Source organism: Ictalurus punctatus, chromosome 4, assembly GCF_001660625.3.
Source record: "Ictalurus punctatus breed USDA103 chromosome 4, Coco_2.0, whole genome shotgun sequence".
Taxonomy (NCBI): Eukaryota; Metazoa; Chordata; class Actinopteri; order Siluriformes; family Ictaluridae; genus Ictalurus; species Ictalurus punctatus.
The window spans coordinates 32,073,547-32,092,003 of NC_071284.1; the positions used below are offsets into that span (position 1 = coordinate 32,073,547).

The 18,457-nt window shown below is 38.5% G+C and overlaps 1 protein-coding gene across 5 annotated transcripts in view; it reads left to right on the forward strand.

Moving 5' to 3' along the window:
• LOC124626005 (neprilysin) overlaps positions 1-18,457 on the forward strand; it is a 31,808-nt gene that overhangs the window by 5,222 nt on the left and 8,129 nt on the right. For 3 of the 5 annotated variants that reach the window (XM_047153408.2, XM_047153409.2, XM_053678172.1), the window contains 12 exons: positions 1,489-1,662; positions 4,287-4,322; positions 4,731-4,892; positions 11,261-11,344; positions 11,713-11,808; positions 11,918-12,036; positions 12,456-12,521; positions 14,325-14,459; positions 15,790-15,891; positions 16,380-16,516; positions 17,082-17,175; positions 17,562-17,690. In XM_047153408.2, the coding sequence (XP_047009364.1) occupies positions 1,489-1,662; positions 4,287-4,322; positions 4,731-4,892; positions 11,261-11,344; positions 11,713-11,808; positions 11,918-12,036; positions 12,456-12,521; positions 14,325-14,459; positions 15,790-15,891; positions 16,380-16,516; positions 17,082-17,175; positions 17,562-17,690 (1,334 nt within the window). The other 2 variants (XM_053678173.1, XM_047153407.2) reach the window with 2 other exon arrangements.

Below are 18,457 nucleotides of genomic sequence, written 5' to 3' on the forward strand. Positions count from 1 at the left end.
ATTTTTATTGAGCTATATTCCCAGTGGGAAACGCTAGATATCTCGGCACAAATAAGGACCCGTGATGAACTTGAACTTTTTTTGCAGTGTAGTTTAGCACAAATTACACCACCGCTCTGTTGAATTCATTAATCTGATCGGTTAGAAGGCGTTGATTCATTTTCTATGACCGCAGCTCTGACAGTAATGCTGCTGCAAGTCGCAGGTTTATATTAATGCGCTCATTCTAATACATGTACATCGTTTCTATAGTAACATTGTATAGACTTGTATAGTGATCATCTACATAAATGGATTAAAAAAAAAAAATGATATCGTTGACACGGTGAAGTTTTCTGTAAGGACATGTTAACTGAACGTTTATGGAAGGAGTCTCCAGTGTCAGCGCGTTGTAACGGTCAGAGATAAAGCTGTAAGTTTAAGTTTTCTGACACAGAAAAGTCCTCAGGACAGAGAAGGTTGCGGCTTGCCTGTGATCAGCTGATTTATTTTTTTTGACTTGAGAGAGAAAAAGAGATGTTGGAATAGCAATAGGAAACTAAGAGTAATTACACTTCACTTCGCAGTGCATCACATCACATTGTCATAGATTATTTTCCTAAAACACACCACTCCAATTGTTTTATTCCTGACATACAGTACACTTCTTTCTATTTATTCTACAGTGAATATTTGCACAGCCATATAGCAGTGATAAGACTTAAGAATTGCCAAACAAATTACAATATTAACACTCACAGGTCACACACACACACACACACACACACACACACACACTGTGTGTAGTTTAGAGCAGGCAGTTGCCGATTGCTCACTTCAGGCTATGCTTTGAAGGGGCTTAAGATTGAAGGATTAAGGTCTTTCCCTATCTTAAGTGTTCACAGGAAATGATAGGTCTTTAAGAGAAACCATCCGGAATATCATCTCCATGAGTCTTGATGGACTTTCCTTCCTCCATCCACCACAAACACACACACACAGAGGCATGCACACACAGTGTCATTAACTTTTCACTATGCTTTGTTTTAGCATTTTTGCTTTCAGTATATATGAATGTGAAAGAGAGAGAGAGAGAGACAGAGAGAGATTCTCCCAGAAGCCTCTTTCACTCCTCCTTCAAAAGGAATACTTTAAGAGACTTTGTACCCAACCCGGAGACCTCTCATGTCATACCTAACACAGCAGGACCATCCCATTTGTGAAGTTAGGTCCCAGTTGGAGCTCGTGAGTGTGAGTGTGTGTGTGTGTGTGTGTGTGTGTGTGTGTGTGTGTGTGTGTGTGTGTGTGTGCGCACGCACGCACCTGTCCAAGGGATCAAGGATTAATTGCCTTGTGTGATAAACTTCTCATTTGTCTGAAGGCTGGAAAGGAAACCAGCTTTTCCAGAGGTGCGATCTTTAAAACTCAACCAATTCTACTCAAATGTTGGCTTTTATTCATTTTTTCCCCCACATGCTGTCTATCTCCTTTCCTGTCTGCCTGTCTCAGGTGAATTGCCACAGGCTGCTCCAGAAGGACAGCACACTATGGCTGAAAACAACACGCAAAAGAAGAAGTCTCGGTGGACGTCGCTGGAGATAGGCCTCCTGACCATAGTATCTCTGCTTTTTGTCGTCATCCTAGCCCTCATCATCCTCTTTGTGACACACAGCAGCAGCAGTGGTGAGTATGCACCAGGTACAGGTGCTGACTTATTTACTCCAGAAGAAGCCTCATGGCGCTTGTCAATGCCTTACTCATTGACGTGACGTTCAAGGCAAATTTCCAAGGAGATTTACAGGATTAAGGGGTGGTTTATATTCCCACAAAGAACCAAATCCGCTTCAGTAGTGGGAAATGTGCTGTCCATTGTGATTTCCTTGCTTATTTGTTGGATTTAAATGTTTTTTTCACATGCATGAAGAAAGTCTCATTGTGTGTTGTGTATAGCAGATGTCAGAACAGAGGAACGAGTAAAGGTCTGAGTGCCAGTATGGTTTAATTATATGCACTCACACTCAGGACCGTAAAGATCCATAACACAACGCTGAACATCTACTACAGCAGTTCCTCGTTTTTAATCAGTGTTATGCTATCCTTCTATTCCGCCATAAACTGCTCTGACTCCAGTTCATTACACCGAGTTACATATTTGATTTACAAGATAGCCAACGCTACCTGTTGATTTCTGCCTCCTGAAATAGGAAAAGTCTTAAACATGACAGTAAAGAAGCACTTGCTGTACTATAAGAAGTCCTTCGCAAGAATCCACCATTTATTTTTTGTCTACTTATTGAAATGTAGCTTTTCATCAGCCTCAAACATGAAGACATTATTTCTAACAAATTTTCTTGCAATAAAAGATTTTTTTCTTTGCATTATCGCCCCCCCCAAAAAAAATAAAATAAAAAATTTCACAGTAAACGTATTTCATGTCAAAGAAAAAATAGATTCATTAATAAAATGGTCTATTTTAATCTATAGGACTCCGAGGTTCGTTATTTAGTATATTATATTGACAGTGGACAAACATATGCAAAAAGAACGTGTGCTTGTGAATTTTTCCAGGTGTCTACATTTGAACTAAAACAGATGAGTGGCAGTGTTTTCCCTAAACATCTGGCAAAACATCAGATAAACTTGCAAACTAAAAAAAAAAAAAAAACTATTGACGTATGGACCTCAGTGTGCTCATTGTTAGTTATGGGCTCACATACTGCAAAAAAAATGAGCTTAGCAAGAATTTAGGAAATAAAAATATCTTGAATATAAGCAAATTCAATTTCTCTTGATTAGATACAAATACACGATTATTATTATATCTTTATTTATTTATTTATTTATTTTACAGATGTCAGGTTTGAAATTGCCTTATTTTAACCACTGTAATCTTGAAATAAGTGAATAGTCCTAATGATCTTATATTTGTATAACATTGTCATATCGAGAACTATTAGATACCCTTTCCTTTATTCAAGATGTCTTCACTTGCTAAGATCTTTCTTTTTTTTTTTTTTTTTGTCGAACACAGAGTTACCAGGTCTCCTCAGATAACTTCATAGGGTTCTGGTCATGATATTTATGGAGTATGGCTGTTTCTGGAGGAGGGCACTGCTGGGGGAAAGCAATTATCGTATGTTTTTGGCTCTAAGGGAGTTTTAATAGCCAATCAGGGTCGGCAACAAGGTTAATACAAAGCTAATAATCAACAAAGAGGTTTACTGCCAGTGTGTATAATATGGTATGATTCACTAACATCATCTGTTAAACATTCATATACCACCCGCTAACACTTTGAAGCGAACAAAATAATGGCCAGTAAAGTTTAATAAAGCTTTTCAAATTAAATTAATAAAAAACATTGTTCTGGCCATGTCGACATGTCTGATAATCGTTTAGCTAGATCTTTTATCTTAATGCACTGTAATATAACTGCCCTTTTTTACACTGTGATTCAAAAATTAATTAATACAGTATGAATTAATTCATATTTTTAAAAAAAATATTATATTAATGTGCGCCTTCTGATACGTTATCTAATACGTTTCTATAGTAACAGCTCATTCACAGGGACTTGTACAGCAGATGTTTCACATAAATGGATTTATTATTTTTTTTTAAAAAAAGGAAGGGGGAGTTTTCTGTAACATTGCACGGACAGAGTTTTCGGTATCAGGGCTTTGTAAATTGCTGTTTATATATGAGGAATGAAAGATTTCAGGACCCTTTTTGAGTTGCGACTCATCACGACGCACTGTTGATGATAAGCTTTCTACAGCAGCATGTCCTGTCATGGTTTATTCCTGACATAGCATGAGGGGTACATATAAATGGCAGTCAAATATAAAAATTGTGCTGAAGAGTAAGCGAGTAAGACATAACAGTGGGTACAAACTGTGGGATTAGTCGTAGAAGCGTAGCGGGTGAGGATTGTAAAGTAATGATGGGATATTAAGGATAAGATACAGATTTGGTAGATTCAAAGTGGGGGGCGCTTGCTGATTGGAGTTGGACAGAAATATTAAAAAAGAAATAAATATTTTTGGTTTATCTCTGCATGCTTCGAATTCCAATGAAATGTCCCTTCCACTGCATGTCAATGCATTCCAAATGGCATGGAGACATCACTGTATAGGTTTTTACTGGTGTACCACTGAAGAGTCCACTTTAGCATAAGTCATAAACCATTATTGGCATTTACACTAAATTATTAATAGTGCTTTTGTGAACATTGCCTCCTCAGCATTATACATTAAACCATCTGCCCTCTGGAACAGTGACTTCTTGTGTATCTTGATATTTTTTAGATGAAGTTTGCACTACAGCTGACTGCACACGGTCGGGTAAGCACATTTTACAAACCATCACAAGATGCATGAGATAGACATTCGATGCCTTTTTGGGATGAAAGGTAAGAGTTAGCAGCCACCAGTAAATATACGTTCTTACTTCTAGGTTTGTACGGGGATTGTTTTGGATTATATGGTGTTTTCCTTTGTCTCGACACACTACAACTCAAGAAAGGCTTAATATTGGGGAGAACAATGAAATGGAAAGAAAAATTCAGAATAAATGTGAATAGATCACAAGGCCTATAGGCTAGACTTAGAAGATTCTGTAGGTTGAAAGAATAACTCGTACATAGTACGACTTATTTGTTAATAGCTGGCAAGTCCGTCATGAGTTAATGAGAAAGGAATATATATTACGGGCCCTCCAGATTAGCTTTAATCTATTCCTTGGCATTTCAGCATCTCGCCTCATTGAGAACATGGACCCTACAGTAGACCCATGTGAAAACTTCTACCAGTATGCCTGCGGAGGCTGGCTGAAGAAGAACATCATCCCCGAAACCAGCTCACGCTACAGCACCTTCGACATCCTCCGGGACGAACTGGAGGTTGTGCTTAAAGGTTTGTTAAAGGAGGTTGTGCTACTGTTTCCAGGAATACTAAACCCTCCAAAAACTGCTAATAAGTGGTTAATGGTGAATGAAATCCACTGATGATTACTTAGTTCTTTTCTTTTTTGACACGGTAGATGCTTAATAACAAGCAAAATCGAACTTTTTATTTATTTGTTTATTTATTTATTTATTTATTTTTATCTGGTTGGTCAATTTTGTATTTATTGGAAATTGTGAAATGGTTTGAACAGATGTTTGGACAGTGGTTTAACAATCTCTGGCTTTAGTCCTAGCGTTATTCAGCTATTAATAGTGCAGTGAAGTACAGCCTGCTGCTGTGTGGGTTATGGGACACACAGATTGTGCTTTCTTGTATCCCTTTCTCAGTATTCCTTATGCAAATGATACTTGAGCTTACTATGAAGTAGGCATGTAAATAAACACAACTTGGTTATTTGGAATGCACAGATAAAGTGCTTTAAAAAAAAAGAGAAAGACCAGTACATTCACAGCAACGCATGTACACTGGCCATTCATTCATCCTTAGTAACCGCCTGGTCAGTGGAACAAGTGGAGATCAGACCTGGATTGTGTTTTGTTGTAAACAACGTTCTGATCAAATTAAGTGCATGTCTGTCTGTCTGTCTGTCTCCAGAGTTGCTTGAAGAAAGTCAAGAAAGCGAAGTCAAAGGGAGATGAATGTGATGTGGCACAATTTCACTTCTTTAACGAAACATAGATTAGATACTATATCACACATCCGAGATAATCAGATCTGTGCACAATAAGTGCAGGAGTCATCATTTCCAGTTGCAAGGTCCTAGACTCCAACACATTTTGGTGATGTTTCTAAGTCAAGACCTGATTTAACAGCTTCAGTTGTGGTTATGTATGATTGTTCATCAGGAAGTGCCAGGGTCCTTCAGCACCTAGAGATACAGGAACAGATATGGACTGATATGCTGGCCTTTGGGATGGTGCATGTGTTGCTGATGAGCTATCAGGGTGAAGCTCCTTCATTTTTCAAAGATAACATCAGCTTATTTCCACATCAGATTATTTGCCAAAAATGTAAGGTGGATACTTTTTGACCTTTGTAGAACCGAGCAGATCAGCACCACCAATGATCATAAGAAAGATACACAGTATGGTCTGAAGAAGTGCGGCCGGGGCTGATTTCTTTCTAGACCAAACTGTAGATTCAAAGCTCTACACAACACAGGCTGTGAAATTGTGTTTTTGGGAGAGGGTAGTGAGAGAATTATGTCTGTTAAATGTTACATTAAGGTTTTAGTGAATCATAGTAGTCCTGTGTCAGATATTTCTCAAACTTCCACTGAACTCTGAGGGTCAGACATTGCCATTAAAGATGATGAGAACGTTGACTTTTTTTTCCCCCTAACTTATATCAACAATAATAATTTAGTGCGCACAATACTGATTTATTTGTATACAAATGCCTTATTTCTGACAGATGCTGATAATGTGCTGCAATTAGCAATATCTTAATAAGGCTGTAATATTCACATTTGATTAAAACACCAGTGCAAATTCAAAGCTCTGAAGTTTTAATCAAGTAAATGATGTGTTTGGCAACTCGCCTTATCTAATTTAATTTGAGCGGTGCTAATCACTAACGTGTCAGTGGAATACATATGGAGTGTGCATGACAAACAGTGTGAAATGAAAATAATGACTTGGGGCTGGGACTTAACCAAAGGGGTCACGACTTCCCCAGTGAAACAAGTCCTGCAGCCAAATCCCCACGTTAGCACTTCAAGTGCATTGGTCTTTTCAGGAATTAAATAGAAAATTGATGTGGAAATAAGAGAGTATTTAAAGGCTCTATTAGAGCTTTGGATGTAATTGGCGCCCGGGTCTTGGCTGTCTTGGCCACCCTTGAATCGATCAGCATGTGTTTACAATTAATACAATAATGCAGAAGCATCACGACAAGCTTCGGGCTGCATACGGCTTGAAATGATTTATGACTTTTACATGCAATTATTAAGGATAATTTCGTACGAAAATTCAGGGGGAATTTCTTTTTTTATTTCTTTTTTTTTTTTGGTTTTGTTCTTGCCATAATCAGTGTATAGACAGGGATCACTGAAAGAATTACGTCCGGGAGATATTAAAATGCGTTTTGCGGTCTGTTGACTCTGCTTCACAAATCAGTTAAACCACAAAGGACTTGATAAGAGAGACTGATTCAGTACTGATTCAGTAATGATAATGATACAGGCCTGCAGGAATGACTAATATGACGCTAGCAACCTTGCCCATGTTCATAAATGTGCCTTCTCTCTCTCCATGTCTATCAAAAGCTTGTTTATTACGCACCACTACTGTAACCAGCAGTCATGCCGATTTAAAAAAAATAAAAAAAAATAAAATTATAATTGCGATGTTTGTCTAGAGCAAGAACTCTCATACTTTTTGCAGCTCCGTATAACTGTAAAGTTCATTCCACAGACCCTGTCAGCACAGATATATACAAACGTTATATATATATTTAGCTATCCACATGTTATGCTTATTATTTAATTGTGAGCCATAATATTTTGGCTGCTTATTAGATCCACATAGCTTTTTATTCCAGAACTTTCCTTTCCAGTGATAGAAAACATTAGGTACAAATTGGCATTATTTTTTAGGCCTAATCGTTTTTGAGTTATTGAGGTTTGGATTGAACCCATGCGATTCGAGAGAGCAGTTAAACAGGATAATAACTCTGGCTATGCTTCACAGACCTCACTTTGAGAAATGACGATCAAGAACATTTACAAACTGAAGGGATAATTTGACTACAAATGCTTGGAAACTGAATCATAGCGAATAGCTGGCAGTTACCTTTCAATTCATGGTCATAAAAAACTCAAATTTATTATTTTATGTGCAACAAATGCGCATAAATCCTCATTTCCCCTCCCCGATTATAAGTCTGTATTGACTATTTGTGTACTAGTGCATACATGGTTGTCTTCTTCTGTTCCTGTTATATCCAAAGTACAGCAATCGCTGTGCTCAGGTATGAGTGCAATTAAACACTAAACAGCAAGGCCAGCATGTTGGTGACGCACTGAGGGACAAGGAGCAGCTGCACATGCCCATGAATGTTACATAGTAATAAAATAGAGTTAAAGGAGTTAGGGTGAAAAGAAACAGTCAGACAGTCCAGGAGAGTGAGCGAGAAGAAGAAAAAAAACACGAAGATGTATGTAAATGAGTGTACTATTAAGCATACTATTCTTAGCCTCAGAGGAAGTGAGAAGCATTAATACTTGCCATTCCATCTCGGAAATACTTATTAATATTCGGTATGCCGTGTCATGTCCTTTCAGATGTGTAATTCTGAACCACGCTATTAACTCTGCAAACTCTGACAAGCTGCCAGCGAAGGGGATGAACTTTTGCGTGCCATCATAATCCTCAAGCTGCCAAGGAAATTACCGCAGTTGGAGACGCAGGAGTCAAACAGGGATCAATGCCGATCTTACCCAGAATAATCCTGACTGATAGCCATGACATCACAAAACGTGATGCTGCCATGTCTAACAGGGTTTTATACGCTAGCTTTAGTGCAGGGCCAAGCAGTCAGCATGAGCAGAGAGAGGATGTCTATGGAAGAGTATCAGCAATAGACCTCATGCATATACATGGTGGAGATGCCGCAGGGAGGAACTGCTTCCTGACTCGGACATAGAGGGCTTTGTGAAAATATGTGGGTCAGATATGGCTTTATATTTCAGAAAGCTGCAATAGAATACAATGTCAAAGCTACAACATTTCAGATAGAAACACCCTGAATCATTTCATTGTCTGTCCTTAAACAGAGTGTTTAAACTTCAGTATAATTCGAATTTCAAGGTGACGCAACTGCACAGACTTTACAAAGCCTTTCAAAGAACAGATGCCTGTGACAGTTTAAAGGTCACATGACCATTCAGCTGATGCTACGGTTGTGAGTTTATCGGTTTGAACATGTGTGGTTAGCACGTTCGCCTCACACCTCCAGGGTCGGGGGTTCGATTCCCACCGTGGCCCTGTGTGTGCGGAGTTTGCATGTTCTCCCCGTGCTGCGGGGGTTTCCTCCGGGAACTCCGGTTTCCTCCCCCAGTCCAAAGACGTGCAGAGTCGGATGATTGGCGTGTCCAAAGTGTCCGTAGTGTATGAATGGGTGTGTGAGTGTGTATGTGATTGTGCCCTGCGATGGTGTACCCCGCCTTGTGTCCGATGCTCCCTGGGATAGGGTCCAGGTTTCCCCCTGACCCTGAAGAAGGATAAGCGCTATAGAAGGTGGATGGTGGATAATATTGAGATGGCAGTGTTTGACGGTGCTGATTCATTTCTATAACATCATCACTGAGAGTAGTTCTTCTTGCAAGGCAAATCATAGGTTTAATGCACGTGTTCTAATAAGTTATCATTTCTATAGTAAAGAGGATTTCACAAAGATTCACGGCAGATACTCCAGACATTTACTTAGCATTTTTGCAAGGAGTCTCCAATGTCAGCGCTTAACAGTCAAGCTCTCAGACCAGACAGGAAAGACTTCAGTACACATGGATCGGTGGTTTCTCGGTAACATGCCGCAAGAGAAAGGGAAAAGTTGGAATGAATGTTTAAATGAAGCATTAACATGTTTAACAAATGTTCCACAACATTAAAAAAAAAACAAAAAAAAAACGTACAAGTTCTTGTTCTTTATTAAATAAATAAATAATTGTGATCATTGGAAAAGTGTCAAAATAATCAACTTTGGGATGTTGACAATAACTCTACTCCCTCACACCAACTTTGGTGTTGATTATTTTCCTTTAACAGTATAACACAAAGGTTTTTCTATTTATTTTATTTTATTCATTTATTTTTTTAGCGTCTTACATAACAAACCTGACCTGTTCGTCAAATGTCCTCATTTAAAATCATGTGCGTTCCATATTTTTGGCTTGGAAGTCAATTTTTGTTTTTGAATTTCCTTTCTATGAGTAATTACGGGTTGTACAAGTCAAGTATGAAAAAGACATAAGGTTGAGAGCGTGACTGGGAGAGAGACACAGTTTTGAAGCTGTAGGGGACTCACACACACACACACACACACACACACACACACACACACACACACACACACACACACACACACACACCAGGTGGCCTCTAATCTGATCACACACACATGATCTTTGCCCTTTTTTCAGGAAGCATTCAAACGCAAGCCCAATTAAAAGCCATTCAGAGCCTCAACGCTGCAAACGGTACAGACTGAATACACACGAAGGCAAAAAGCAAAAGTATTTTGATTAGGACGTCCATTTTTTTTATAAGTCATTAAATAAATAGTGATTCTTGGCACTGCTGTGGGACTTGTATATTTCATTTTTATTACACCTTTCAGCGGTTTCATGCTCGGCTGCTCAGTTGGCAACCACAGTTTTAAAATAATAATCAACAACTTCGTAGTAACTCTTAGTGCTGGAAATAAAGTCATGCAGAGAGCAGGAAATGAGGCTAGGAAACCATGGTGTGTGTGTGTGTGTGTGTGTGTGTGTGTGTGTGTGTGTGTGCATGAGGATGCAGAGTACATGATTCAGTTAGAACTTTATTCACTTTAAGGATGTTTCCTTTCTGTACAACTTCCAGTTTTGCTCCAAGCGGTCCTTGCGTGACTGTTCTGCAACACTTCTATTAAATAAACACTGAGGATTTGTTATCACATGAAACTTATTTTCATCAGATCCTCAGTGGAGAATCAAAACCAGAAGTGTATGTTATCATGATGAGGCTTAATAATAAATTAGTAACGGCCCATTTAAAAAAAAAAAAAAAAAGCCTTAGTTAGAAAGTTCTGGATAAGTAAACTAACCTGAATGAAGGGTGAGAGCAGTTAGCTTCTAGCACTTAATCATTAATGACTAGCTCATGGCTAGTTCGACTTGATTGACATGATTATGTTTTATTCCACCTGGGTGCTTGACATTGCCACTTTTGACTAGTGGCACAGACTTTGAACAGATGTGATATGTTAGCTGTCGGTTTGAACCAGGAAGAATGAAGGGATAGTTCTCTGTCCAGTCATCTTTAAGCATTCTGTTTCTGTCTTCTTAAATTTTCTTCCTTTGCACAAGCCATATTGTCACTTCACAGACCAGAGAAGGTAATATAACCGAAATATTCTTCAGTTCAGTCTGCTAAAATACTTTGCTGGCTACACATCTGGATTGCCATCCACCAGTTGACGAACCATGATCTACAGCAGAGATGCTGAACATTTTTTTGGAAATCAATGAATTGTAAAGTCCATTTTTTGGATTTGGTATATGAACCTCTCTTCTTTTATTTGTATTTTTTTTTTATTTTTTTTTGCCTCTGCAGGAGTACTGGAGAGAGAAGAAAGCACCAGTGGTAGCAGCTCTTTAGCCAAAGCCAAAATCCTTTATAGGTCCTGCACCAATGAAAGTGAGTCCAGGATCACTGGAAAACCAATGAGAATATCTTAAATGACCTGTTGTGATGTCCAGACTTTTTTTCAATTGCATATATAGCGTTCCCATTACTTCCACTGTAGTTACTGAATACCTCATAGTATTAACTGAATATTATGAATTTGGTTTAATATGAGAGAAGAGTTGATGTTTCATTTAATATTAGCAGCTGATAAAGTAGCAGCAAAATCCTGAATTTTATTAGTTAATAGAATTTCTTTAAAAAAGTCTTCATTAAATGGTCAGGTTTAAAACCTGTAATAAGAATTTGTTGTCAGCAGTCAGGGCTTGTTGGTATGAATGTTGATGTAATGTTGTATGTTTGATGTGTTTTTATTACAGGTCTCATTGAACAGAGAGGTGGAATGCCTCTGATTTCAATGCTGCCAGATGTCTTCGAGTGGCCAATCGCGATGGACGACTGGGACACCAAATTCGGTGTGTGATTATGTTCTTAAATGATGTATTTACTGTGTGCATTTTATTTCTCTCGACAACACAGAATGAAGTTCAACATGTTTTTATGTCTGTCATATCCTCTCTTTAGGGGACAAATGGAGGGCAGAAGATGCCATAGCCAAACTGAATGAGAAATATGGGAAGCAAGTCCTAATTAGCTTTTATATCGGCACAGACGACCGAGACTCCAATTCTCATATCATTCATGTAAGAGTACACTTTGTTTTTTCTTTTCTTTTTAAATCAGTCTTTTTTTTATGTGTCTTGCTACTCTTTTTTTTTTCTTTTCTATGAAGTCTCTTTTCCTTTTCATTCTTTTGTTTCCCATTTGAGACATTCCCGAACACTTTGGTGGCTCTCACTTTCAGCAAAACACTGTCCATTTAAACAAGGAGAACCACTTTGCTCATGTGGCAACGAGCCAAAGACTCACAATCACAAAATCTCCATGAACAAACAGTCCCTCTGTTATTGAAACCTGTGGAGAGATTAGATCTGACTTTTTTATTTTAATCATGGTAACTGATACTTTTTTTTTTTTTTTTTTTACTGGTGCTGTGGATGCATTGGTTTTCCTGTTTAGAATGAATGGTATGATTGTGTGTTCATCTGATTCTCTGTACCAGTTTGACCAGCCAAGCCTTGGCCTGCCCTCCAGAGACTACTATGTCTGCACGGGGCCCTATGAAGAGGTAAGGTTTGCCTTTTACACCAAAGCTGCTGTTTTGTGTATCTGTTTCATTCTCAATTTCTAGCATAGATAGATACTTGCTACATAGTGCAGATATTTAGACGTTACAGATAAATAATTTTGACTTGTTCTGACTTGTGTTGTTGCTCTGTCACAGATTCTACCCATTTCAAACATGATAACAATGAAACCGAAAGTTAAAAGCTAAGCATGAAATGCCACTGAACATTTCCTGGGGGGGGGGGGGGGGGGGGGGGGTGTCAGTCGGTCACATTTGAGTCATCCCTTATAAAGTAGATGATGAAAAATGTACATTAGAGTTCCACAACATTCGATCAATCCTGTTTCCCGAGCATATACACCCCTTGGAAATTTTTTTTTTTTTTTTGGAATATTCCACAAGTCACATATTCAACAGGAAGTTGCATTGTGTGAATTTCCCGAAGGCGGTAGGTTGAGGAACGTTTAATATGATGTTATGATATTGACTGAAATCACTTTAAAAAGTTACACACATTTAAATTTGAAATTAGTGGATATTTTCCAAAAATAAATGAAATTCACAAAGTAAAAGATCAAATAAAGTGTCAATAATGTGTTCAATATAGAACACAGTGAACTGAATTTTCAAATGACTCTACAAACTTTTTTTTTTTTTTTTCTTCCATTTTCCATACTGTCCCAACTTTTTCGGAATTGTGGTTGTAATTTAAATGCATTTGAAGTAAATCATTAGTAAGTCCTTAATGTCCTGATGCCATTTTGGTAACCATTTTGTATATTTGCTAATTCCTTGCAAAAAAAAAATACAAATTATAAAAACTTTACAAAGAAACCTTGTCAGTTGTCAGCGATGGGTTAACAAACTTTATGTGAGGATACACACATGTTTTCCCAGATTTAATGATGAAAAAATATATTTTTAAAAAAAGTTGGCACCCCAATCATAAAATCAACTATATACTCTATGAAGTGATGGCAGAGATGACCACATGCATGATGCGAGTTGATGATAAGTTCAATCTTAGTTCTTCTGCTTCTTTTCCAGACACAGATTAAGCTCATAGACTGTCTGTGGAAAATCAGAAATGATCTTGATGGCTAATTCAATCCTTTGGCTTGGTCTGTCCCTGTTCAGTTAGTCCCTTGAGTCCCAAATGTAATTGTAATAACAAAGCCTATCTATTGTACATTTTCTCAGTCCGTCATCCATCACTTTAGGCTTCCAGTGTGTCTGGACCCTACACACAGACGTCGTCAGGCACCATCTGATTATTATTCAAATTAGGCCTTCCACCCGCTCTGTGTCTCTAATGTGTTCCAGATCCAGCAGGTAATTAGTGCTAACACGACTGGAAATGAGACACACACCATAGCTCCATCCCACAGGACACACCAGAGCAGATGAAAGAACTTGGTGTGGACTTCCTCTGTCCTGTGCTTCAACCAGTCAGGACGCATGAATATTCATAGAGAGTGTGAAGTGTCCCAAGGGAAAGAGCAGAGATGGAAAAGTCAGAGAGGATAGATAGAGGGAGGAAGGGAGAAAGATGAACCCAATTAACTGGTATAATGCCTCATGGGAGACCTAGAATGCTTCCTAAATAACTGGGGAGCTAAACATCAGGAGGCATATAGTATCTAGTTCATAATTTAAAAGCATATCCACCCCTGCTAACATTCTCTCTCTCTCTCTCTCTCTCTCTCTCTCTCTCTCTCTCTCTCTCTCTCTCTCTCACACACACACACACACACACACACTCACTCAATAGTTTGTTTCAGAAGTGTTGGTGTTTGTTCACAGGCCTGCAAAACATATAAGAACTTCATGGTTGATCTCGCTGTTCTGGTCCGAAGAGACAGAGGCTTGGAGGTGAATGAGACAGAAATCCGAGAGGAGATGGACCGGGTCATGCAGATGGAGAAGGAGATTGCTAACGTAAGCGCTTGTTCGTGTTGTATTCTAGTGTTTTTGTATATTTGGTCTAACACCACTACTACATAATGAAAAGCTTTAAAGAAAAAAAAGGAATCAAATCGCGTTGACAAGCGAAATCGATCTGATCTGCACGTTTAAAATGAATGAAAACATTTAATAATTGTAAAAATATCCACATTGAGTGGACACATCAATTTTTTCTCCCTTGTAGTAGACTAAAGGGATCCATTAAAAGCTTAACGATTCCATTCAGAAGTCTACAAAAGTGTCGTTTTCAGACAAGGTTCCTTCTTATTTCATTTTATTTCTCTGCGCTGAAACTTTTCCTAACAGCTCGTCTGAAAACCAGCATGTGGTACCATTGCTGTATTTTGACATGTGTACACTCCAGGTCTCATAAAAAAAAAATAAAAAAAAAATCTTTCATGTTTCTTTTCAACATGATGCACTGTAAGTGCTGCCCACCACTGCTCTCACATTTATCAGCCCATAGTTTCCCCATCTCTGCTCTCTGAGCTCACTTCATGCCTCAGAGTCTTTTAAGTGCATGAAACAGAAACCTGGAAGAACGATAACAAGCTTTAATATGGCTTTTATATGGACACAAAGTTTTCTTTGGACTTAAAGCATAAAAGAGGCTTATAACGCAGCACTGTTGAATTCTCAACACTGATTGGTCAGAAGGTATTCATTCATTTTCTATCCCAGCAGCTCTTACATTAATTCAGCTGCAAATTGCAGGTTTAAGTGAATGCACTTGCTTAAATATGTTATCATTTCTATTATTACAACTTACACAGGGACTTGTATGGAGGACGCTCCACGTAAACAGGTTTTAAGAGATGTGTGTAATTCTTGATGAGGCTGATGACTGTTTACAGGTGCTATAATTAAGTGATAACAGGAACTAACTTGTTTCATGGATGTTTCACAATAGCTATAAACAGATAAAACGTATGTGGTTCTGTAATTAATAAAACTGTGTAATCATGATCAAATTGCTAAGGTGTCAGATGAATAAAACACTCGAGGATACACTAATATTGTAAAAAATAATCAACTTTGGTATGGTCAGAGCACCTCCCCTTCCTTCTGTAGCTCACACAGTGCAGTTTAAATCACAGAACATTACATTCGAGATAATGTCCACAAATAAGAAATGACAACTTCAGATGTAAAATTTGAAGGGCATGATTGCTTCAGTAGCTGGACAGAAAGGTGAAAAATGAAAAGATATGGATTTCCACAAGCTCTTATCGTCTGCTGTTCTTTATTAACATTTAAAAAAAGAGAAAAAAGTTCTTCCTGTCGTTTGCTCTTGTTCCCGCAGGCTACAGACACACCTGAAGACAGAAACAATCCTGTTCTCATCTATAACAAGATGCCCCTGGAGACACTCAACACGAACTTCACACTTGCGTTCGACTCCACAGTATGAAACGCACACCTGTTTGTGTGAACTTTTTTATTTCACATTGATTTTTTTTTGGAACACTAGATATCACAGCAAGTAAAATCTTAGATGACTGATAACCGCAGTGTGGACAATCCGACCATAATTATACTATATTTAACGAGAAATATAACGTATATTGTATTAACGGCTTGCTTTACACTAGCCTTGTTCGTCCAGATGGAATTTGATCCACTTTTAGATATTTATTTTGGAGAATTAGCTGCTTAAATTGATAAAAGGTTGTGGGAAACCTCACTGAGAACATGCAAACTCCACACACACAGGGCCACGGCAGGAATCGAACCCCCGACCCTGGAGGTGTGAGGCAAATGTGATAACCGCTAAGCCACCATGTGCCCTAGATCTTCCGTTAACTTATTTATTATTATTATTATTTTTTAGGCTAATAATTTTGACGTGTTAATACGAGACTGAACAGCCTCAGACTGTCTGTTCCTTTCCAGGTTTTTAACTGGACTCACTTTACTAATAAGATTATGGATACCATCAACCTTCCCATTGAGGAGAGTGAGCAAGTGATCCTTTATGCCCCCAACTACTTGAGGAGGCTCAACCCTGTCCTGGCTAATTACACAAAGAGGTGCGTTACTCAGACACTGCCTTCCAGAAAAACAAACAAACAAACAAGCAAAAAACAGGTCCAGAACAGCGGTAACCAGCCTTGTACCTGGAGAACCTAGTGGCTTTAAATATTTCAATCAAATCCTAATCTAAGGAGATCAAGGTACACTGAGTCATCACTTGGATATGAATGTTAGATTAGAAATAGGGCTTTTTATCCAGTGGACATCAGGGTGTTGACTGAGAATACAGTGTTTTACATTTTAATTGTTAAAGGACTCATTTTGGTAATTGGAGTGCTACATCTCAAAAGATGGCTCTTGGAAAGGCCGGTTACACACATGGCACACTATTCCGCCAGAGCAAGGCTTTAAAAATCACACACTCATACTTTCTATCCAGATGGCTACCTGTCTTTAGGGCTAGGAAGTCCATTTAAAGACTTTTAACTAAGCAACACCTGGATACTTAACAGCATGGAGTAACTTCACTGTGGGTGGTGTGACAGCAGCTATGCCTTCATAGGTCTGTACATCAATAAATGTTCATTAACTAAATGTAACGGTCTGTGTTTATGTGTGCAGAGACGTCCAGAACTATATCGTGTGGCGTTTTGCCATGAACATGGTGATTGGCCTGAGCAGAGCATACAGAGACACCAGGAAAGCTTTTAAAAAAGTTCGTATCATTTCCTGTTCTTTTTAACTGATAGTGAGGACTTGACGGCTATACATTCTTAGATTTAAAAAAAAAACAACAAAACAAAACAAAACAAAAGATTAAATCTAGTTGCAGCTTAAAGAATTCTTTGGTTTGTTCCTCTGGGAGAATCTTAACGAGCCAGTGAGGATCCCTGTGCAAGGTTTATTAAAATGCAAAATCCAAATCGTAAATCAGGCCGCGGTCACGTGACAAGAAGCATATAAAAAAGGAGCCTGTCTTTATTCCTATTCCATAACTTTTCCCATTCGTGACCTGTTCTCTCTTGTTTTCTGTTCCCTTCTCAATACCTTGCTTCTGTACTATTCTCTCCTCTCCCTTCGTCATGTCCTCTCTTCTCTCAGGCCATCTCTGGTACTAGTTCAGAGGCAGCGGTGTGGAGGCAGTGTGCGGTCTATGTCAACAACAACATGGAGAACGCTGTTGGCAGACTGTATGTAGAAGAAGCCTTTGCTGGAGACAGCAAGGACATGGTGAGAGCTGGGTAAAGTGACTGCTGTATTTGTGTGTGTCCATGCCTACTAGACGTTTCTCTTCACAATTGTGTCATTTGCACTTTTCGCTAGTGCCTAAGAATGTATTCCAGCTCTCGGAAGACGTGTTTGTGCAGCACACACAGCTATGTGTAGGCTGACGCTTGGTGTTTTCGTTTCCTCGTTTTCTTGTAAGTGGAGCTCAGCACCACCTGTCATGAAGCATAGCCCTTAACACACCATTAATCACTGGCTGCTTCGGGGCCCATGACTAGCGTCTGCCCACTTTTCTTCAGCGAAGAGACACACTTCTGATGTATGGCCATGTTTATATGTTCATGCAGATAATTATGAGTTTGGAAATCTGAGAAGGTGCAATTTTTTTTTTTTTTTGTCATGCATATATGGAAATCTATTAAACAAAAATGCTGCAGCGTTTTTGGTTAATCATTGCTAATCGTAATTGTCTTGGATTACTGCAGTTAATTTTTTGCTAATGATTGATGCTGATGTCAGAACTGTTTGGAGATTGGATTGAAGTTAAACAGTCGAACAAGGCTGTTATTAAGGCTGAGAGTCATGTGTCTCGCTACACCGAGTTGCCAGTATTAAGCAGAGGTGGTAAAAGTACACACTCATTAAAAATAAATAAATAAATAAATCTTTATCTATGTAGCACTTTTCATATCGAGTTCAAAAGATCAAAGTACTTTACATGAAATATAAAAAAAAAAAAATTAGACGAAGAATAGAACAATCCACACTCG